Source organism: Anas acuta, chromosome 10 (genome assembly GCF_963932015.1).
Source record: "Anas acuta chromosome 10, bAnaAcu1.1, whole genome shotgun sequence".
Lineage (NCBI taxonomy): Eukaryota > Metazoa > Chordata > Aves > Anseriformes > Anatidae > Anas > Anas acuta.
The window spans coordinates 3772550-3796355 of record NC_088988.1 but is presented as its reverse complement, the minus strand read 5'-3'; the positions used below and the strand labels follow the sequence as shown (position 1 = coordinate 3796355).

The 23806-nt window shown below is 40.0% G+C and overlaps 1 protein-coding gene and 1 long non-coding RNA gene across 5 annotated transcripts in view; one reads left to right on the top strand and one right to left on the bottom strand.

The window, feature by feature from the left end:
* Window positions 1-9673, top strand: part of LOC137861983 (uncharacterized) — a 68395-nt gene extending 58722 nt beyond the window's left edge. For 2 of the 3 annotated variants that reach the window (XR_011099983.1, XR_011099981.1), the window contains 3 exons: window positions 1431-1491; window positions 7633-7700; window positions 8748-9673. This is a non-coding gene — a long non-coding RNA (uncharacterized lncRNA). Of the gene's footprint in view, window positions 1-1430; window positions 1492-1560; window positions 2751-7632; window positions 7701-8747 lie in introns of those variants that run through there. The other variant, XR_011099982.1, reaches the window with a different exon arrangement.
* Window positions 9674-14470: 4797 nt separating this feature from the next.
* Window positions 14471-16636, bottom strand: HSBP1 (heat shock factor binding protein 1). 2 transcript variants are annotated; one of them, XM_068693507.1, is made up of 5 exons: window positions 16480-16636; window positions 15968-16034; window positions 15665-15784; window positions 14964-15008; window positions 14471-14727 (listed from the first exon to the last, which is right to left on the bottom strand). In XM_068693507.1, exons 1-3 carry the CDS (start codon window positions 16522-16524, stop codon window positions 15666-15668), a joined length of 231 nt encoding a protein of 76 aa, XP_068549608.1. In that variant the 5' UTR covers window positions 16525-16636; the 3' UTR covers window positions 14471-14727; window positions 14964-15008; window position 15665. The 2 variants fall into 2 exon arrangements, with proteins under 2 accessions (XP_068549608.1, XP_068549607.1); XM_068693506.1 differs by lacking the exon at window positions 14964-15008 and having other exon boundaries at window positions 16480-16635.
* Window positions 16637-23806: the final 7170 nt, after the last annotated feature.

The following is a 23806-nucleotide window of genomic DNA, read 5'->3' as shown; positions in this document are numbered from 1 at the left end:
ACAGGCAACGCTGGCAGAAAGCCCATGGCCACAGCAGTCTGCTGCTCAAGGCAGCTCTGCCTGGGTTGCATCCACCTAGAGCTGGCCGTGAAAATAGTCTGCCGTTAAAGACAGCCCGCATAGCACATTTGTCAGATCAATTAAATTAGCTTAAAAAGATCTCTTATGTTAAGTAGATGCAGCTTTCTTGCATATTCAAAAGCTGTTTTTTCAAGGACTACCTACAGCATCTAGCCTGCTGGGGCTCTGACCTCACTGGGGATCTCGAAGCAGTATCAGGAGCTGACTAAATAGAGTTTTATTTAGGGTGAAACAACATGTCCTTTGACTTAAGATAATGGTACTCTGCGAAGCTGCATGAGTCTGTTATTAGCCAATGGTCCCTGTAAAAATACTCAGTGATGTTGCAGAGCAAAAGAGGATAAAACCAAACTGTCTTGTGCCAAGTGATAAAACCTTTTGCATACGGTTATACTACTATCCTTTGCCCTTATAATGCCTTTCACAGAAGGATCTTGAGACATTTTCCAGACGTTAGTTAATTAATCTCCATAACATCCCTGTGAATTAGGTGACTTATCTACTATTTTACAGACGGGTGAACTGAGGCGCGTAGAGGTTAAGTGTCTTTCCTGAAGTTAAACAGTGAATTAGAGGGAAATGCTGGGAGTAAAATGAAGGGCCACAATTGTGTTTAACAGCCATGTTCTTTCATCAACACTACAGTTAGCTGAGAAAGCTACCTCCCTCTCTAGACCGTGTCCTGTTTAAAAGGAAGGTGGTCAAGTTCAAATATTTCTGTGGGTGTTTGCAAAACATTAGCTCATTAGTAAGTATTTTACTTGTAGTTTAAATACGTGACATGGATTCTTGGGTATTAAGTGAAAGATTGTACTATGTAAAACAGTGGTTTCTTATTGAAGCCAATTAAATCCTTCTCACGGGGGAATGAAACTGTGTTTAAAGACACCAACTGCATGTGTATGTTTTCCCAAAAAAGCACGAACACCTCAAACTGAAATGTATATTTTTAAATGGCTTCCAAGCTTGGCATTATAGACTCTTGCACCTCAGAGAAATTGATTTTCTGCAAATGTTCAGCAGATTCTTTGATCATACTTTTTATCAGAAAAAAAAAAAAAAAAAAAAAGGAACTACTGAGTTGCTTTGTATTTAAGCAGACGTTCTGGAAGGTTGAGAATGCATAATTCATATTTGCAAATGTTGACAACTTGGGGAAAAGAGGTAGGTATTCAATACCTGTCCCACATGGTATAGCCTGTCTGAATGAATATATACAATAGGAAGGGTAGCAGTCTTGTAGAGATATAGTTGCCACCTGTGTTTTGGCAAGCACCATATTTACTGGCATAAAGCCCATTCATCTTTGAAATGCTCCAGCTGCTGATGATCTGTTCTATTTTAATAAGGTGTCTCCAGATGTTTATGAAGAACCAGCGCAAAGGAGATGATCTATTTGACAGGCAGAACGTGAGTATGGGCCTCCCAAATACTCCGTTGTGACTTTCATGATTAATATTGACACGTTGAATTTGGCAGCTCTTACCGAAGCAATCTACTGCCAGATGGTGAAAGAATGGAAGGGGGCTGGAAGGAGAGGCAGAGAGACTTTCCACCTGCTGCTACCCAGTCAGTAGTCACAGTGCCTGGCACAGCTAGGGATGAAGAGGAAGCTGGAGGGTAGTAGTGCCGTATGATGGACTGGGTGGGATGCACGTTCTGGTCCTGCATCCCTCTTTTTGTCGATGACAAACCTAGGATAGGTCATCAGCTCTTCTCCCACAAGGGAAACAAGCATCCATGGCCTCCTTCCAACCCGCAACAAATTACCTTTGTTCTTCCAATTAATTTAGCCTTCTGCTTAGTGTGCAGCAAATGTATAATTAGCTCCAGGAAGACAGAAATGTTATTTCAAAAAACTGTTTGAAATATCCCAAAGAGGCATTCCAGCAGGCTTTACCCAGTATTCCTCTATCTCCATTCCCACTTTAATTACCAATGAGCCTCCTTGTTTAATGCTATTTTATGGAGCTGCTCTTTCTTTCTCTGCTGCTATTAGAAAGTTGCTGGTGTGGAAAAATCATGGAAAGTGTCATGAGAAGAATCATGGCAGAATGAGCTCGTTTTGAAAATCACTATTCAAAACTAGATGGAGGCTTATGGGTTTTTGTTTGTTTTGGAGTTTATTTATTATTTCTGGAGCCTGACAGTGATAAATTATCAGCAGAAGAATGCTGAATCTTCCATTCTTTCCTCTTTTTGCTTGGGAAAGTGGGACCAGAATTATGGGTGAAACATCGCCTCTCTTGACTATGTAGTCTCTTATGATAGCGGAACAGTGCAGGCATAGAAGTACAACATAAATTTGACTTTCAGTGTAGTTCAAAATTGTGCTTATCCTGCATTTGTCAAGATGGGGTTTGAAATTCAAGTGAATATAAGAAGAGAGAGTTTTCATCCATAAGTGAGATAACAATGTGATCTGTGGCTTTCATCTCTGGATTCCCTGCCTCACCGTCCCTAGAGACATGGGTTTTTAATATCCTGAACTGTCACCTGAGCTGGAGGAGGACACCAGTAATGCAGCCATCCATCCCATCTCGTGCACGGTGCCAGCTTGCAGAAACAAAAAGATTTATTTCTTCACACCTAGTGTATGTTCATTCTGATTCTACCTCACTGAAGTGAGTTGTTTCTGATTTTTGCTGGGGTAATAAAAGAGAATACGATTTTTGCAGAGAAGCACAAATGCTACAGATTCTTGTTTTGTTTGAAAAGAAGTTCAAGCCTTCTACATCTATTTTTTTTTAGGGGAAAGTAGGTCAGAAATGCCATTTCCTATTTGGTCACCAACACAATCTCTTGCTAAAATTCTGACCCATTTCTGTTTTTCAGACACAGGGCTTACAATAAGTAAAATAACTTCAGATTCTTGTATTGCTTGTGTTTAGTTTTGCAATACCTTCCTATCCCTATTGTATATTGTATCCCTATAATGCTCTATATGTATGCCCATGTGGTTTTATCAGTAGTTGATATACAGCCTATGTGCTGGGTAGAAATACTGCAATCAGCAGTGACTGAGGAGGACTGGAAGTCAAGGATACTATTCTGTCCAGTTTCAACGCTATGGGGGAATTTGATTGTAGTCCGACCCCACATTGAAATAGGAGGTCACAGTCCCAAAGGTGCTGGTATTGGAATGTGTCAATATGTGATTTTTTAGCTGAGGGCAGAAAATAACTTCCCTTAGCAAAGAAAGAGCTGAAGAAAAGGAGACTGGCTGTGAAAAACCGAAGGGCCATGTCCCCTCTTGCTTAATTATATAACTTGGAAAGTTCCTCCCCTGAACCTAAGCAAAGTATCTTTATTGTCTGAAGTATTTCTCCATCCCCAGAGGATTACCCAAGTGTTATACTTACACACATAGAAATCTTCCAGCACCAGCTGGAATACAATTCACTGCTGGATTGGGAACTGGCACTGAAATGACCAAGGAGTTCAGGACAGGAAATGAATGATGCCATTATGCCCAATTTCAACTTCACAGCAATTTTGGGAGGCAGAATGTCAATACCCAATCTACAACCAGGTCATTGGGCTATCAAGCCTGGAGTTGAAAAGCACCCTGGATCCTGCCATCTGTTAAGGCCTATCAGTGGCACTTAGTGCCACGGTATCTGAGCATCTAATGACTACAAGGAGTAAGGATCTCAGCTGTACTTCTCATCCAGAACCTGATTCTTCCCTTAACGCTATGCTGAAGCATTGCTTCATTACAGAGGGTAGAGTGCCATCTACTGAATCAGGCTGGCAGCGCGTTTTCGTAACTTCCACAAAAATGTGAAATGATCTCGTACCTTTATCGATTTATCCTAGTGCTCTCTGCTGACTATTCATTTAAGACAGCCCTCTCTGCTCCTTCAGTTCAGTCCTCCCGTATGTTCTGCCTGGAGCTGAGCACTCTAACGATAAATAATGGACAGTAATTTAGCATCAGTGGTGTGTTAGAGTCACGCTAGCAATTCTGAAATCACATTATTCCAACCACTTTGCTGTATGGTTTTGTGTCATTTTGAAGACTATTTGACATATTTCATAGAAAAATATCTTTATCCAAATCATATATATTTCAGATTTTAGGATCTTTTGCAGTTGTATAGCTCTTGAACTCTGCGCTGTGTGTGAATGATTATTGCAGATCCCACTTATTTGAAAGCTTCCTAAGTTACATTTATAAAGAGTTACAGAACATGGCTGCTCTGAGAGACGAAGGGAATACAGGATCCAGCCAGGAATCCTGCAATATATGGAGATTGATTCTTAACTCAAACGTTGAGAGTTTTCTAATTTTCTAAATTCTAATGAACTAAATGGTACTGTTCTGGCCATTTTTAAAGGCTATATACCCCTGTTAGCTAAAAGGGAAAATGAATGAGATTTGCTCCTTTCACGTAACCTGGAAGGTTTGCTATCCCATGGGCCCTAGGTTTGACAGTTGTAACTGCTTTAGTGTTTCTTCACTCATTCCCTTCAGGCAGCAAATCTGTTCCTGCTCTTTGGAACAGAAAAAAATAAAAGGGATTGTTCTTGCTGTCATCATGAGGCTCTGACTCCAGTGTGACAACTGCAGGCTTTTGGCTGTCATTTAGAGGTTGCTGAACTATCTCACTAAAGGCAATAGAGACAAAGAGGTGTGACTCTGAACTTTACCAAAATTCATGATTCTAAGTTGGGTCTGGCTTGTGCATGCGCTCAATGATGTGATGTCTTCAGAAGCTGTTTAGTTCCAACAACTATACCTAAAAATTGATAAAATCAAAGAAATAGTTGAAGTACAAGACATGTATTTTCTGTGCAAGCCAGCTTTCCTGGACTTAATAATAATTTCACACTAAGGCAAAACTCTTGAGCTGTAATATGCTCCTGTGATCAAAATGTAGCACCAGGCCTAAGGTGTCTTCTCAGGAAAAAAAAAAAAAAATCTGTCACTGAACCTACAAAAGTATTTCCTCTATCTGGTAGTAAGAATTCTGCCACCCAGGTGATGAATTAGCTCTATGCATGGGAAAAAGGTAAAAAGCTAACCAGGTAATATCACCGTAAGACTTGCATTTCACTAACAATCATTGTAACACGCAAGGCTGATGTTTAAACAACAATAGTTATTCTAATGAAGATTACAAGATCTTTAGTCATGGATTCAAATTCCTTAGTTAAACATATAGAATGATATATGTGCAATAAATCTGAAGAATTATGTAGTGTATATTTATTCTGTGATAAAGCATCACATGTAGGTCCTCCTCCAAATAGGTCCACCGGGTCTAGTAGGAGTTGCTCCAGAACCACAAAATCTCACTGAAGTAATGACTGAGTGTCTGTAAGAATGGTTAGACTAAATCTGTCAGGCTTCATAGCATCATTAAGCTTTGGAGCAGGCTGAGAGATTAACTAGCTTCTCAATGTTTGTTCTAGTGTTGTTTTTTTTTTTTTTTTGTTGTTGTTGTTTTTTTGTTTGTTTGTTTTTTTTTGTTTTTCCTATGATTCTGAAATCAGAATCCTAGAAATCAGAGATAGGAAAACTGTGATGTTTTGTGATGGTGGTCAGCTGTTCCAATTTCTGTTTAGCAGAAGTGGCTTTAAACTAGCCTGGCATTTCCAGGCATTTAGTCTTCCCCAGCTTCAAAGAAGCACATTTCCAGTAATTGTGTATTTATGCTCTGTTATAAGTGCATGTGTTTGCTCATCACCTTGGAGCTGGAGATGGTGCCCACAATACCCCGAGGTGAAGCATACATCTTCTGTGTCCTTGCAGCGAGGGCATGTGCCCTCAACCCTTTCAACCCTTTCTCCCTCTGAGAGCTGAAACTCCCTGTTTATCTCCAAATAACATTTTTTTTCTACTCAGACCTAGTTAATACATGCTAACCTTAGTGTAAACAGTTTTTTCATAGAAAAATTCCCTCAGGAAAAGTTCGTTTGATTTTTGAGGAGTTGCTTAGCTGTAATCATGCAGAATTCTCTGGGTTTCAAGCCGTGTGCCTCCTGCAGAGGTGTTCTGCCTGCTAATGATAGGAATTCAAGCTGTTCATTTTGTTTAGGCAAGGGCGCTTGAAGGACAGCTTGCTATTTTCACCATCCCTTCCTATCTTAGACAAGAAAAACTGCAGAACTTTTGCAGAGTAAGTGTTGTAGTCCCTCTGCTTAAACCTGCCTCTGAAAATACATGGGTGTTGCTATCAAGAATGAGCCACTTGTTTTTGTCTTTTCTAAGAGGTTGCTGTAGGGAGAGATTTCCATCCTTTTCTGATACAAGCTGTAAAACGGTGAGAAAAAGTGACTGATACCATAGTGAAAGCTTTCTGTCTTCAGAATGAAGATATACTACAGAAAAACTAGGCAGATACTTAAGAGTGGATTTGTAGTACGCAGTGAAAATGACTGTTCACTTAGTTCCAGGCAAAGCTGTCTCCTCCAAATTATTTTTAAGGGAATCAGGCTTATTTTAATGGGCTGGAATGGCAGCCCTCTTGCAGACTTGGAAGAAGTTGTTACTGCAATCTTTGCTGTTCACAGCATTTCATTACACTTCTTCCTTCTCCAAGGCATCCTTGTAAATCCCTGTTCCAGTGCAAGTCCCTCTGTTCCCTGAAATGACAATTGTGGGAAACTGGCACTGGGTCATAGCCACATTCTCATTTGAAGGGGAAAGGACTTGCATCTCCACCAGATGTTTTTTGAGACAGCTCTACACTTCCCCTGCCTCCCTGTGCTGTTCAAGAAACCACCTGCCATAGTCCTTTCGTGGAGGAATTCAAGGAGGATGCGAGCTGTTGCCCCTCTGTGCCTTCCTCAGGGAGCCAAGAGCATGTTATCATTCTTCTAGACAAGTCCGTAGTTTGAAATGCTTGGGAATGTGTATTCCAATAGTGGGCTGTGTTTATATGCAATATATCTCGAACAACAAAAGGTAATGAATCACTTTTCAGGCTGTTTGCATGCAATTAATAAAGCGTTAGTAATACAGAGGATGGTAGCCCCTGTGTTAACGCTGCCTGCCGGCTAAATTCCTCTAAATGTCTGCTCAATTTTCCCTGATATCTTTGCCAGTGCTCAGAATACAAAATGTGTTTTGTGACAGTGGCTCTGTGTTCTCGTTAATCCGGCATGTTGTTCCCTCTGGTAGTGGGTGAATGGAGCTCAGGACTGTGTTAGAGGCCCCAAAACACACAGCTTGCTTCAGCTTGATCCAAACCCCCTCAAATCTTCTCATTGCGGGGTTGTGTGCAGTGAAACAAAGCACAAGAAACAGAAGAAAGTTTGCAGAAACTAAAGGTGTGAATAATGCCATGAGGGAAATGAGAAAATAGCTTTTGGCACCTTCAGACCGAGCTATCTGGGTCCTAACATTTCTGTAGCATGTTGCGTGGTAGCTGCCTGCTCTCCCTGCCCTGCAAGAGGCCCCTGGGCTGTGGAACAGCTCGTATTGATGAGATGTGGTCGATGGCTGAGGATTTTAGCATTCAGTGCAGGTGTGACTGCACCTATATCCTCCCTGTAGAGCTCCTCATTCACCTGTTACTGATGTTAATTCACCATTCTTTGCAGGTAAGGAAAGAAAAAAAAAAAAAAACCATGGGGTTCAGGGGAGAAAATCTACAGCAGAAGCCAGCGAGGTGAGTACGTTTGGGCATTAAACATGGCTGAGAGAGATTTCGAATTCTAATCGTGACTTTTCCCTAAGTATTTGTTCTGCCCTATCAGCTAATACAGCAACGGTGCATACATTAACATCCTGAAATTGAAATAGAGATCAAGGGTATCGGGTATAAATTGGTTTTACAGCATAACGTTAAATAATCAAACCATACTGGAGCAGCCTCTGTGACAAAATGACTTACATTTTTGGTGCTGCTTTTTAAATGTGATTATGCATTTTAATTGTTTAACTTCAGTCTATGGAGTAGTTTCAAGGATGTTTTAAAATAGCTTACAGCATGAAAAGCCTCCTGATCTTTAAATACGCCTCAGGTTCAATAAATTTGTTTTTAATTTTGCATGATGTGTGAAACAGAAATTTTGTTCAGTGCTTGCGGGGGGGCGGAGCAGGGTTTCATAAAACACTCTGGGACAAGGAGGCTACACAGGCGTAAAGGCGGTAGAAATTTACATTCTGCTTCTTGTCTTGTATCACTGGAAGAACACAAAGCCCCTGTAAATATCACAGTGTTTGGAGGAGCAGTACACTTCTGCTGTTCTAAGCCTTAGAAGGAGCAGCACTACGGTATAATGGGGCTCAAATAAAGATGCAAAGGTGGCTGGTTTGTCTTGCTCCTCTCCTTCAGCCATCCATCTCATTGTTATCTCCATGATGTGGTACCCTATCTGTGGCTCTGGGTAGCCCAACCAAATGTAGAACCAATGCCAAACCTTAGTGAATTTGTTCCTGCAGTATGTAGATCCCCTCCCATGACCGCGAGGCAGGAGCGGGTTAATTTGGAGATGCATCTTGCAAGCATGATAATGCATGAAAACAGAGATTTAATTCTGCACTTTGTTTTTACTCCTGACTATTCAGAGAGCAGAGAGTCATAATTTACAGTGCCAATTGTCAGCATTTTTAACGAAATCATTGCTTAAAACACTGGAAATATGATAGGAAAAAATAAATGGCAGATGGTGTCATTTTGCTAAATGTTGTTTACTGTTGTCTGTTGTTTTAGAAGCGCTCAAAGTGGAATTTAAACACGAGCTTTATCATGAAAGCGACAGACCTCTCCTTCAAGGGTTTCAATTTAATACATTACTTGTTGATGAGTGGCACTAATAATCGAGGTCATCGGTCACCTAGAATCCCAAAGTCTTTGGTGAGAATGTGGTGGGGGAAGGCCTTGAGCACATCCTTGATCTGTGTGAGGTAATTAAAACTTCAGTCACCTCCACAGTTCCCAGTGGTAAATTCCTAAATTGCTGTCTTGATTTTTATTTTAAAATGGTTCTGACCTTAAAGAAAAATATCACTGTGAAGAATTTGTAAAGAAATAAAATTAAGTGCCTGTAAAACCAGTTTGTGAAAGTAGCCCAATCGTCTCCTCCACTGCCACCCTACAGTGCTGAAAGAATTGAAGACCTCTTGCTTAGGGATTGTGCTGGTTCTGAATACATCTTTTGTTCAAATGTTCAGTTTAAAAGGTGAGAACTGGGGCTGTTTATGAAGAACACAACTTTGTGCCCCTTCACACAATAGAGTAACACTGAAAATTTGGAAAAAGGACTTGCAAAGAATTTCCAGACCACTGAGACGTGGTTAATTGACTTTTAAGATGCACCCAGTTCTCAGTTGCATGGTACACTTGTCAGATTTATTAAAATGACACATCTATTTGTAACCCTCTGATAAGAACCTGATTAAATTTTTTGCCTGACTCGTTGGAGATCCCAGTGATGTCCCTTCTAATAAATGTCGATTGCATTTGTCATTAATTTTAACATTTGCAGTCCCATTAATTTTTTAAGAAGGTGTGGTCTATTTATAATGGTTTTCCTGCGTGTGCATTAACAGCAGGCGAGCTGGCTTCACTGAATAAAGTATAAGGTTTTCTTTTTATTTTTTCCCCTATATCACATTTATATTCATTGAGAATCCTCGGTTACTGGAATGAGGCATGTTTATAAAAGATAATAACATGACTGAGGCCTGTACTGGGGTCTCTCCGCATGAATTGAGGCAGGCAAGCACTCAGGTTGTTTTATCTTTGGTGACCAGTCATTTTCATAAAAAAAACTTACTGCTGTGTAGAGGCAGGAATATACTTTCTCCTACCAGATCTGGTGATGAGCCTTGAAGATTGTCTTCCTGGTATTTCACAAGTGAAACAAATCTTTGCAGAATCAATCTGTTTGCAAGGATCAATGACATTTGCATTTCTGGGCCTTAGATATTTTCTACTGCAGTATTCTTTATTTATTTATTTTACTGCTTTCTAACTTAAAAAGTATACTTAGAAGTATACTTTTAAGGTTAATATATTAAGGTTAATATAAGTATGCTTTTTAAGGTTAATATGTTTTGAAGAAAGGATTTGGCTGAAGTTCATTGCCTTACAGTCTAACTGAATTGGGCACCTGTTATATGATATGAAACCTCTCCTGTTCTATAGCAGCTGGTGAACTGAATAAATTCCTGTTCTGCTATGGAGCAGCCTCTGGGGAAGCAAACAGACACTGCCTGGGTATCGCCTCTGGGATGTATTGTACGTCAGAGCTCAGCCCCACTTCAGCATGAACACTCTCCTCAAGTTGGGTCTTAAATGCATAGACAGTAGCAGATAGCCATGGGTCTTAAAGCAAGTGTCTTGTTCCTCTGTTATCAGTTGCTTCAATGTTCCCAAACTACACAATGTCTGTTGTGGATAACAGTTACCTGCATCGCTTCCCATTCTCCAGTTGCTTTTTCAAATGGAATTTAATTTCTTGAGTGAGGATTGCATATGGTACAGCTTTGTAAACTGAAGAATTTTTATATATGCATTTAACTAGATGAGCTTCACTTAAAAAAAAAAAAATGTAGGTATCCAGCAAAATAACATGAAAAACACTTTTTGTTAATGTGTGTACGTTTTCCAAAGAGACAACACCTATTTGATCACTTATCCCAGAGCTTATATGATGTAAAGTTTTTTAATCCCATGCTGTATTTTCATAATGACCTAATTTCATTAACTCTACATCAGAGTCAGAAAAAAAATATTCAGCAAGCACCAGGTCTTTCAAAACATGCTAAGACTTAAAGCTCAGAAAGGGATTTTTATATCCCATTAATTTCTTAATTGTAAACAAAGCCTCAGTACCTTGTGTAATAACCACATTTCAAAACAGCATGTGGCTCATTAAAGTCCTAACATCTGAACTTGTATATTAAAGGTAACCAAATAATTAATCTGAGTAGCATTCCTTCGATTAGTGAGACGGTAGTGTGCCCACTAGAAGGCACTATCAGCTAGAGAGTTATAATATTGAGGAAAAGAATAGAGTGAGGAAAGAGTTTCTTATAAATAATTCCATGTGAATACCTCCAGAACTGCTGACAGGTGCAATTTCAGAGAGAGGATGGACAGTGCATCTAGCCTTGTTTACAGCTATTTCACAGCAAAACCATAATGAATCAAAATTATTTGTTTTCCGAGGTTACAGTGTCAAATGTGTTTACAGTGTGAAGGAATGCATTACTTGAGTTTTCAAGGTTGGAGGAAGAACCAGTGAGCAGCCTCAGCACTCCCCCAGAAAGACAGGAGGGTGAGGTCTCTTTCTTACCAATTTCCCCAGTAATCTTGGGCAAATCAACGTCCCATGTATCATTCCTTCTGAGGAAAGGAACCAACAGAACTTTATTGGGAATGTTGAGATAACAATTCTAGAGGGGGGTTAATGTGAATTTGCGCAACCATTCCTTGTCTCCCTTGCGAACAAGAGATTGCAAGAATTGCAAGATGAAATTGTATTAACTCCTCCGGAGATCCATCCCCAAACTGGCAGTAGTGTGGGCAATGGTACTTACCAGGAAAGTTTTTCTGAGGAAACCTCCCTGGGTTCAACTTAGGGAAAGGAAAGGAGGGCTTTGAAACTACCTGTTGCAGACAGGAGCATCGTAGTTTAGGGTCTCTGTATAACCAGCTTCATTCAGTACATGCACCCCATGGTATTTATTAGTTAGAGCTATCTGTGTGCAGTCTTATTTACTGTGCATTGTCAAGACAGAGATTAAATGAAAAATCCTCTTAAGGACTCCATGATTCTGTGCCACTTAACAGTGGGTCTAAGTGTTTCAAAACAGGGATTTATGTTTTGAATCTCTGTAAATGAGAGCATCGCTCCTGTTGTAACGAGAGGTGAGGTAGAAGTTTCAGACCTACTTCTGTTGCCAAGTGTAAATCACTTAGAACAGCATGCACAACTTTGTGCATATGAAACAGCTTCTATGATCCTCAGTTTGCTTGAGAGTTCTCGGGTCTTAAACACACAGAAAATGATACTGCTATTAATGAGCTGCTATGAGAAGTTTGGCCGAAGACTTGTGTGGTGTCACTCACCATTTTTGTCATAGAAAAAGACTGATCCTACTTGATGTTCCTAATATGGATCTTTTGTGAGAATGCTTCTATACTCAGTAGTTACATGGAAACTGTGTCATTTTCTGCAGTAACAGCTGAAAGCAAACCCCAAATTCCATGCTGAAGAAAAGTGGGGGTTGATGAGGGTAGTGATAATGAAAATTTGGAGAAGTAACAAGTGTTAAGAGCAGAGACAATGGAGAGCCTGAGAAACTTGGGCAGGAGCATGGTTATGGGATTCTGTCTTCTCCATGCTCTGTTTTTATTTTTCTCCATAAATACAGAATCCACAGTCTCTGCTCGCTCTGTGTAATTCTGTACCTCATGCTCATTTTTGAAAAACAGATTCACTGTCCACTTACTTGCTCCTTAGCCCACTAAGGAAGGGAAAGAATAAAGAAAATGACAATTTCAAGAGAGTGTTTTCCATCCATTTCACTGCCTCCTAGCTGGCACCAATCAAAGCAGAAACCCTCTCCCCTGTTGTAGGCAGGCAGGAGGCAGAAATGACCCAATACCCATATTCACTTACAAAGGCAGAGCAGACAATTTTGCTGTCATAGCATGGGTCTGCTGTGTCTCTGAACTTGAGCAAGTCTATGTGAAATTGCACTAGGTTTGAATTACAAATCTGAAAATACATCGTCCGCCATACCTGCATCTGCAAGGAAATCAGAGTAGGGTGTATATAATTAGTAAATGTTTATGAAAATAAATTGTAAATATGTAAATAATAAAACACAGCTGTGTGTTACCATGATGACAGCAGAAAAGGTATCTTAAAAGAAGCGCTTATGTAGACTCAAGCATAGAGATAGGATAAAAAAAAATGCAAGCCCCAGTCTCAAATGACAGTCCTAAACAGAACACAGCATTACAGAGCTTGGTTTAAATTAATATAAGGAACGCCTTTCTTCACATGTATCCTGCTTTCCACTGAGATAATTGCAGATGGCTTTGGTCTATGCTGTAACTAACCAGCACAATGCAGATCTGACAAGGCATGAATTGTACTTAGCCTTTTACTGTACAGAATACATTTATGTTCTAGCCTGTATTTTATAGACAGAGGTCATGCTAAAGTCTTTCCATAACTTAAAACTAAATACAATCTCAGATAAAATTATATACTTAATGCTAGATTTCGCTTTAATATATACGACCTGACTATTTGTTAACACACAATAATTTATTAGATTTTTTTTTAAATGACATTACAAATAGCCTAAGGCTGGTATTACAAGGTATATTGATACATTTTCTGTGTTCACAAAATTGCCCTATTATTATCAACTTTTATTACAACTTCCTCTCAGTTTTGAAAAATGACCTGTCATATTGCCTTCATAATACACGGGTACTAATTTGGTGGCACTTGAAGAGCAGTCTTAAGCGGGGTCCACATGTAACTGCTGACTGCCACCAGTGCTTTTTTGAATTTGTATTTCAAGCTGGAGTAGGATTGTAATGATTGTCAGTAATATGTGACATAGGTCATTTTTCTTCACACCAGTGACATATTACAGATTCTTCTAAAAACGCTTATAATTACCAAAATACTTTAATGTAATCCATTAAACTTCAGGCCCATAAATGTGGATATGATTATAAAAGCAAACACTTCTAAACTAAGTATTTTGAAGAGTTCCAGCTCTGTTATTCAAAGAGTAGCAAGGCTTTACAATTGCAACTGGATTCTCTTTTTGTTACTCAGCATCATTGCCTTGTTTAGCAAACTGTTTTGTACAACAAACCAGCGATTTAAAATGAAAGAGCACATACTCCCACAATCTCATCCCTATTCTCTCAAATATCAATATTTTAATCATAATTGCTGTTCAAAGGTGATTCCAAGTGACACACAGTCAGTTACAAAGTAGAGGTTTACAGTGTTAAAAAAAACTTGAATCCATAGTGAGATTTTTCATAGTAATAGTCTGTTTAAATATACCACATTTGAACAGCAGTCATTGCTTCACTGTGTACAGATGCCTGTAATGTTTAACCTGTATTTCTGTCCTACGTTCTAGGAACACACATGTAAGGTAATACAATGAACATGAGATATGATTTTGATATTCAGTGTCTTACATGTACATTTCCAAAAATCACCTTACTACATTTATGAGGAAAACACAATACATAGTCATCTGCTAGTCAAGACTGGTGCTTAGAGCTAAGATTAATGCCAAGTTTCAAACTTGTGCTTCACTCCACGAAGTTACATAGAAGTTAAGATTCCATTTAATCAAAGTCACTAGATGTTTAGCTATCAAAAATGAAATGTCTAGAAAAAGTATTAAAAAAAGTGACAACAAAAAAAATACACCCAGTAGTTGAGATCCATAAGATCTGTGTTTTAATAGCTAATTGATTCTCATAACAAGAATTCAGAGAGTGAAATTACAGTACACAAATCAAAATATAAACTAACCTATTCCTACCTATACAATATACATTAGGAATGCAAGCTCTGTAACAATATAAAAATGCTTTTACACACAGTAGTTGCAAAAAGCTGTTCGGTAATTCCAAGGGACTATAGAAAAAAAAAAAAAAAGTCTTCCAGCATTCATCTTAAGTTATTGGCAACCTGTTGGGGAAAAATAATAAAGTATTACTGAGAAGAATTTAAAAAACATACTGATCAGAAATTTTCATTTCAGGGGGTTTAAGCTAAGAAAATTGGCACTGGGGGCAATGAAGCCCATAATAATTTGTATTTTTGTCAAAGCACACAAAAAATAGATCCTGTAACAAGCAAAAAACATACCCATTTCAAATATATATGTGCTTATTACACAGGCTGCATAGTGTTCTAGAACTGACCTCAGAATTTCAGGCATGAGGCTGAGACATGTCTCATTTAGCCACCTTAAAAAAGATAATGTTAATCTAACATCATATGTGCGTTCATTTACCAGCTCCTTTCCATGGACTGCAAAAATCAAGTTCTGTACAAACTCAAATCTTTCCACTCACATATTGCAATTAGGCTCCAACACACAGCCCTTGTTTATGCTGGAATACTTTGGCATTTCTGCATTGCCCCTTCCTTCTGAAATACCCTTAGCAACAGTTGTAAATGCTGCATGGGGTGACCACTTAAATCTCTTTGAGTATTTTTGTACTAGATAGATAATCACTGCTTGCCAAATAGATGAAACATCTACTTCTCTAATGTTTTTGTGCAGGATCTTCCCATCTCTTCTCTTTTCCAAGCAGCAAAGATGGTCATTATTTCAGCTCTTATCAAGACTATCAGAGCATGTGAACAACAGAGGATGAATACAGATATGGCAGTTCCTCAAAACTAACTATGCATGAAGAAAACATCCTTGGTGAAGAGATTAACAGGTTCCTGCTGAAGGGAGCTTCCTGCACATTCTCATATTGTAACGTACAGTGCTGCTCTGCAGGAATTTCAGACTACCTCGCAAATCAAAGGAAAATTTATTTTTAGTCTTTTAAAGTCAGTAATTTCAAGTGACCCGAGGATTTGTTTCAAGGCTAGCAAGGGATTTTCTCACTTTAACTCTTGTTAGTAGCAGGGGTCTTGTTCTCGCCTTCCAGTTCTTCAACTCCGGCTTGCGTCATGAGGTCTGCTATATTTTTCTCCAGGTCATCTATGCGACAGCTCATGTCATCAAGTTCACTGGCGTTAAGGAATATGACCACAATGTAGTAGTGCTGTCAGGTTGTTGGTTTTGATTATGCCCTTGCTCAAACTCTTATGATCACTTTAAGCGTATCTTACAAATCCCACTGGAAATATACATCAAAATAATTCTACAGAGAGTGTATAGCAGCTATCGGACTTGTAAAAAGGATATTTCGTCCAATTATTTGGTCAGACATGGTTTGAAATTTGTCCTGCATTTGCTGAAGCAACGTCTGCACCTAATAAAAAGGAAAAAAAATAACAGGTAAGAAGCCTGTTTTCTTTTTATTAAAGAGGCTGTCACAGCATTTACCCTCACATTACCACAACGCATAACGATCTGATTTTCAACATTGCTGAGCTCAAACTTTGCAGAATAATCCCGTATTTAGGTATAGCATCACACAACCACGTAGACACACACACACACGAGAATCAGCCACCAGTTTCAAGACAGGGCACACCACGACCACCCCGCGGCAGCCTTCCCCAGCTCCCCACGCCCATCCCGCGGCCACCCCCTCCCTGTTATGGACCCTTCAGCCTCTCCCCCCCCCCCTCGCTGCCCCCGGCTCCGACCGGGGCTGCCCCTCAGGGCCCGGGGCGGGGCCGGGCCGGGCAGGCCCCAGCAGCCCCTCGGGGTAACGCGGCCGCCCCCAGGGTGCCGCCGGGGCCCGGGCGCACCACGGCGGTGAGGTCCTGCACGCTCTTGGGGTCGGGCTCGGCCATGCTGGGCTCGGGGCAGCTCGGCGGTCGCTCGGCTCCACAGCGGCACCGCTTCCGGGATGCGCCTCACCGCTTCCGGCGCGGGCGCGTCTCGCGGGAAGAGGAGGCCCCGGGGTGCTCTGGGAAATGTAGTCCTGAGGGCCGGGTGGGAATAGCCCTGTCCTGCCCTCCTGTTGGTGGAGCGGGGAGAATCGTGGAGTCATAGCGTCACAGAGTCACGAATCATGGTGTCACAGTGTCGCAGAGTCAATGTTGGACAAGAACTTCAAGGTCACCAAGTCCACCAAGCACCACAAGCCCATGTCCCTAAGCGCCATGTACGCACCTCTTAAAGAGTTCCAGGAATGGCGACTCCACCACCTCCCCTGGCAACTTGTCCCGGTGCCTAGCCAGCCTCTCTGTGAAGAAATTCTTCCTGACATCCAAGCACGGCCTCCCGCCATGCAATTTGAGGCCATTTCCTCACTTCTGTCACTTGTCACTGTGGAGAAGAGATCAACACCCTTGTCACTGCAGCCTCCTGTCAGGCAGTTGTAGGGAACAATGAGGTCTCATCAGCCTCCTCTTCTCCAGACTGTCCCAGCACCCCGAGCCACTGCCCATAAGTCTCATCTTCCTGTCCCTTCTCTGGCTTCGTTGCTCTTCTCTGAATGTGTTCCAGCAACTGCGCATCCTTATCAGGAGGGGCCTGAAGCTCCAGGTCCGAGTACAGGAGGACGATCACTTCCCTCATCCTGCTGGCCACACTATTTCTGATACATGCCAGGATGCCACTGGCCTTCCTGGCCACCTGGGCACACCAGCAGCTCACATTCAGCCAGCTGTTGGCCAGCACCCTAATGTCCTTTCCAGGCAGACAACTTTCCAGCCACTCTTCCCCAAGCCCATACCGCTGCTACCAACATCCTCCAGGAGGCCATTGGCCCTGGCCCCTCAGGATGCAGACGGTCTCCCCAGTTCTGCCCCTGAGGGTCTGGCTGGCCCTTGTCACCCTCTGCCGTCTTCACAGAGGCTATTGGCCCCCACCAGCAGGTGTGAAAAGTAAGGATCAAGCAGTTTTTTGCTTACTGGTACATGCTAACCCATGCTTTTCACTGAGTAGGAGGCAGTCTTGTCAAAAAGTAGCACCTGGCACAACTGTATGGGAAGGGATAACATTAAAACATTTTTATTTTCAAGAGCATTAAGCTTAAACATAATCTTACGCTTAGAATAAAAGCTTTCCTCATATTGAGATTTAGTAGTTTCGCTGATGCTCTTAAAAATAACTTTGCAGGTTGGGGAGATTACAAGTGCATTTTTCTAGCCTCAGAAACAATGCTGTCTGAAGTGGCCTTCACCCTTTTCAGCATTTAATTTAGAAGGGAATGAGCAGTTAAGCCTGGCTAGCAGGCAGCTGCAGGTAATCTGGATTCAGAAAGGGGCTGGCCATAGGAATGGCAGCATTACGGATTAGCGGTGGAAGTCGGAGCTGTTCCGTACACGGATTGATGATTAAAGGGAGTACATTACTGCGGCATATTGTCTTCATGAAATAAAGCACAAATAACAAAGATGCATGCATTAGATTAAATTCATGTCTGCCACAGATTAGTGATATGGTCCTTAAGATACTGTAAAGCTTCAGAGTGGATTTTCGCAGTGGGAATGGTTGCAGGATAAGCATTTCCTAAGTGCAAATTTATAGGCTTTTTAGACCAAAGCTACTCATCTGTAGTTCTCATTTGCGGAATGACTTAGTGTTTACACAGCTTGCTTATTGTGTACTGAGATAAGATCTAAACAAACTGAAGTCAACAAAAGCATCGAAGGTGCATTTGTAAATGAAGAACATTTCCCATTAGCAGCAGATGATTCTCAAATGTCTCATTTCTAGAGGAAGCTGATATGCTGACACGCTCTGCCTGATCCCATAACTGGTAACAAATGGGAGATGCAGGGCATTTGCATTATTAATGTGCCTTTTGGAACATTGCAGTAGTAATAAAAAACCAACAACAACTTAGTGCCAGTTTGGGTAAATTTTGTTGACTGTTTAAAAGTAAATATAGTTTCTAATTCTGAGAAACGCTAAGAAATTAACTCTCATTTGTTTGTTTGATTTGTTCATGGGAAGGTGGTTGTTTTTATGACTTATTTGCATCACATAAACTACTGTTTCTAAAAGGTCATCATGTCTAGTCGCTAAGTGCAATCTTAAGCAGAGGTTTCTCAGCTGTCCTGGGTGCTGATGTGAACCACACAGGGACTGTGATGCCTATGGGGTCAGGCTGTGGCTTTTCTGTGGCTACTGCAGACTCTCAGAGGATGTGGGACAGCAGTGTCTGGCTGGGGGCCATCTCTTTCCCTGCACGATTTAAGTCTAGGACAGTACAACCACTACCTGACAACGTGGTGCTCACTGACAGGGGCTCTCTCACATGTGCACCATGTGTGGCTTGAACAGGCAGGGAAGCTGTGGCTTTCTGCAGCAACTTCAGCAGGTGGAAACACAGCAAACAGTGGCACACACAGCAGGAAAGATCCGACTTGTATGCTTGTTCCTTTTCATGCCAAGCTGAGGGTCATCTTTGTTCCGTTATGTGTTCTCCTGGTAAAGCTGAATTGCTATGTCCTGTTATCTTCTTAGTCCGATCAGACTAGCAAAATGATTCCTCAGGCTGTTAAGATTTTTATAGGTGTTGAATAGCTGCCCATTTGTTCTTATATAACTTTAGGGATTTTTTTTTTTTTTTTTTTTCATGGCAGGATAAAACATTTTCATTATTCACTTTCTTCTTAGCATGGCACAGTTAAACAGTGCCTAACTTAAAAATTGCAGGGGTTTGTCTCCTTCTTAAGACTGGAAACAGAGAAAATGCTATACAAGGCAGACTGGTAGGATTAATGACCCTTTCACAGTAATGTTCAGAGGTTGCTAGAATGAATGGAGATGTATAAGGCTGAATACTCTTGCTACTTTTTACTGGACAAGTCTTAATTTAAAGTGTACAGGGAAGGAGGATCTTTAGAATTTACAAAGAGCCTTTTGTGTTCCTTAAAATCAAGGGAAATTTACAAAGATTGATTTAAAAACAGTTAATGAAATGACTATAAAATGCAAGGAAACATAATTCCAATGGAGAGTGATTGGACCATGCAGCACTAAGTCATGGTCAGGCTGTGTATGAAAGCAGGCATATTTTCAGTTTTCCAGAGAACCTGAAATGCACTTTGCCTTTGTGGAAACATGACAGAGATTTCTGATGCTGGTGTCTTTAGATCTGATTCTGTTCCTGTTTATTTTGGTGATATAGGATTAGGGCTTAATATAATTCTCATCAAGTAACCACTTAAAAATAAAAAGGTTTTTAATTTAACAGCTTATTTTTTGTGCCAGTTAATGTCAAAATCACCATAAGCAGTTAATCCTGCAGAATTAATTGTATATTGCTGTTAGGGGGGGTTGGAAGGCATCTAATGAAACGAAAAAGGTAGTTGTTAAAAAGCAAAATAAAATTTCCCAGAGGCAATTTTTGCAGACAGTTGTCTTTGTAAAAGACTGTGCTCTTACGGAAAACACTGTTGTGGATTCTGCCATTACCTCAAAGAGCTGTGGTCCTATGTTTACATCCCTTTTAAATTGCAGCTCTTCCAGAGGACCATTTCCCTGGTAGAATTCTGGTGCATTAGCTCAGCGTTAACAGTTCAGAAAAGTTATGATGTTATTTTGTCTGTGTAAGAAGCAGTAAGTAGCAACTTTACTTCAATTGTTTGGACTATCAGAACTTACTTGGGCTCCCTGAAGACTTTCAGATAATTGTGGTAGTTCTAAGTATTATCTGTGCAATGGCTGTGCACTCAAACTGCTGCAGCCATTCTTGCCTGCCCCCTCGTTTGACTGTGCTGAGTTGATGGATCTTAACGTACTCAGCGTGTAAAATCACAAAAATACTTTCTGTATTTGAGCCAGAGACTTACAAGGAAGGCTTGAGAATGAAATTTTAATATCTCAGTTGCAGCCTGGGTTGCTCACAGCATAAATTCTTGTGAATTTATAAAAATATAACAAACAGAACTCCTTTATTACTTCCAGAGGAAAAACGCTCTTTAGAGGCTGTCAAATATACATGAGGTCAGAGCATATTAAACAAAGAACTATACTTAGAAAACAACTGTGAAGGGAAAAGTAAATATTCAGCATCATGACTCGTGAATATTTAACTGGATAAAGCATAAAGCATGGAAATCACAAAATCAGGTCAAGAATAAATGTAACAATGATTCATAGCAAAACAGAAATGATTCACAGTGCTTTTTTTCAGCTTAGTCTTCAGCAACTAAAATAAATATCTTTAGTATGGGTAGTTCTTGCACAAAGTTAACTCCTGTTAAGAAATTAAATCACTTTGGCTGTAGGTTATTCCTCTCTGGTAATTTATCCAGTAGCTTGCTTTGTCAGTCTTTGATCAGCTTGCTGTTACCTGCCATCAGAACTGATGAATGAACTTTGTGGATGCTCAGTACCTTAAAAGCAAAATATTAATGTACAGATATTGAAACCTTCAATATAACAATGTGGAGTGTGAACCATGCACCAAACTGAAATATTTTCTTACATGCATTGACGTTTATGACCTGCAGTGTCTGAAGACCTTCTTCTTTAGAAACATGAAGTCCATTTTCACCTTCAATTATAAGCATTCCAGAGGGCATCTCATTAAGGTTTCTGCAAAAAGCAAGCATGCCACAGATATGAGGAACATAATAATTGTGTTCTGCTAATTAACTGTAAGTGATTGGATTCTCAGTCAAGTAATTATTAGAGGTGTTGGCTTTAAGTTTCTCTGGCAAAAGGAAACCTGCAGCACAGAAAGAGAGGAGTTCTAAATGGGGATTCAGTTTCTTCTCTGGGAAGCGATGCCGGTGAAAAGTTTTTTACCTTGTTGGGTCTGGTTGAGCAGAGAGAGATCAAGCTGTTTTGTAGATTGTAGTGCAGGGAGAAGAGTTAGCTTTTTATCAGAGAGATACACTTGTGCTTCAAGAGACATTTCAGTGCTTTATCCGCAAACTTGAGTGTGGACGTCAAACTCACATCTGACCCACTTCAGTGGAAGCTCATTGCTTTTGAAGATGCAGCCCAACGTGTTTTCACTTGACTTTGAGCATGCACTACTCACACTCCCAAGTTAAGCGAGTGATAGTCAGTTGTAAATAATGTATTTCTTTTTTCAGTGGTTTGGCTGAGCTAGAGAAACTGGAATTACGCTTGGGCAGCAGGCTAGTTTACTTGCAGCTTTAAATTGAAATTATAACAAGTAGAACAACTGGGTATTGTTTTGGCAGCCTTCACATTCAAAGCCTAATCAACCAAGCCAGGAGATTACTTGAAGGTTCATGAGGGTATAGTGTAATTAAGTTGTTTTGTGGTTTAACTCAAAGACAAATAAGCCCACATCTTTACAGTTTTATCCTGTTAATTAGCCCTGTCTACTTCTTTGCCAAAAGAAACTGTGGACTAAGAGTCTGATCCTGCAAGTTGCTGATTATCCGCAGCCTTCCCATGGAATTGCCGGTGCTGAACACCTCAGGACATCACAGGATTAAACCATTTGTTCTGCAGGGCTAGGTCAGTATCATACTGAAGAAGACAAAAAGTCTGCAAAACTACAGTCATTTCCTTGGGGAAGACACTGCAGACTATGGGATATGCCAGATGCTAATTAAATATTGGCTAGTTTTTGGTTTAAGTACTGAAAGTGCTCCCAAAGAGCTTTGGGCTACAAATGAACAGATAATATATAAACCCATCTCATAACTTGGATGAGTAAAAAATAAATGTAATACAAGCTTATAACAGCAACCTCAGTGAAGGATACAAATCACACTGATTTGCTCCTGTGCTAAAAGTTTGTGTGAGCTATGGGAAGGGAAGTGCTATGGAGGTTACAGACTCTACCTGGGGAGAGATTTCCATCAAACGATTGTTGAGGCTTGGATACTGTAAAGTATATCCAAACAATTACTGTAACTGCACAGTAATTTTTCCTGAAAAATCCTTATCATCATTAATTCTAGTGTACTAACACTAATGTTAGAGAGCATTTTCTGAGTGACATCAATACTGTTATTCACATGTCTTCTAACTACATTCATTATATTTGTCATTCTATTAAAAGAGCTTCTCTATTGTAACGATTTACATTTTTGCCTTAATTACAGCTCTTATCACTTTTTAATATATCTCCATGTACAGTTTGTTTGCTGAACTCCTCATTTTTCCCTCAACGATCATATAATGAATTATTTTCCAGTTGTATTTTTCATGCACATTAGTGAAATGTTCCTTTATTTTATTTCTTGCCTTCTCATGGATGAGCAGTTAAATTTAGGTGTGTATTACGTTTTGAATGTTAACTTTCTATCCAGAATTAGCTGAAAAGTAGTAAATGTGTTCAATTTGGGCTCTTCTATGAGAAATTAAGGTAAAAATTCATACTTTTTAAAGATATGTTTAAAATAAGTAACACACATCTCCACAAAGAATGCTATTAAGTCTTGAAATTCCTTTATGGGCCTATACACTCCTCAGAACTAAACATTAATCATGAGCAAATGCCTGGCACTAAGGTCATTGTTTCTTAAATTATTTCTGACAGTGTGCTTTATGTCCAATATTAACTTCATTGTTTGGGGCATAAGCTATTGTGCATAAAGTTGTCATACACCCATCTTAACTAATTATAAACTCTACTATCTTCTCTTTAAATTTGATGTTCAGTCCTGGTGTGGGATGATGTAAAAATGTCAAGGTCATCTCAGCTCAAGTACTCTTACTTTTCATGTAAAATTGTTCAGAAACACAAAAGGAATGTTTCTTACTTATCCATTCTGGTGCTTGTATGTGAGCTGTAGCTGAGCAGAATATTTAGGGTGACATTAATGTTTTAAAAAAGAAAAAAAAAAAATGAATGGAAGTGGATGAGATTTCTGTAAACATTTCTTAAAGAATTTATTGACATTTCTATTGCTTTGAAGAAACAAAGCTGGATGGATTGAATATTTCATGTGTGGAGGAGAATAGGTAACTCTTTCCAGTGTCTGCTCTGCCAAGATATTTTATCCCTCTGTTATTGAATTGAATTGAAAGAAATTTGGCAAAACAGTTGCAAATTTACAACTTCATATCCTAGACAGCCAAATTTTTCCTTTGTTGAAATTAGAATTGTTTCCTTCCAATTTTAACTCTGTAAAGCCATGAGAAAGGTGTCATTAGTAAATGGACAGCGGTGGCACCTGGAAAACA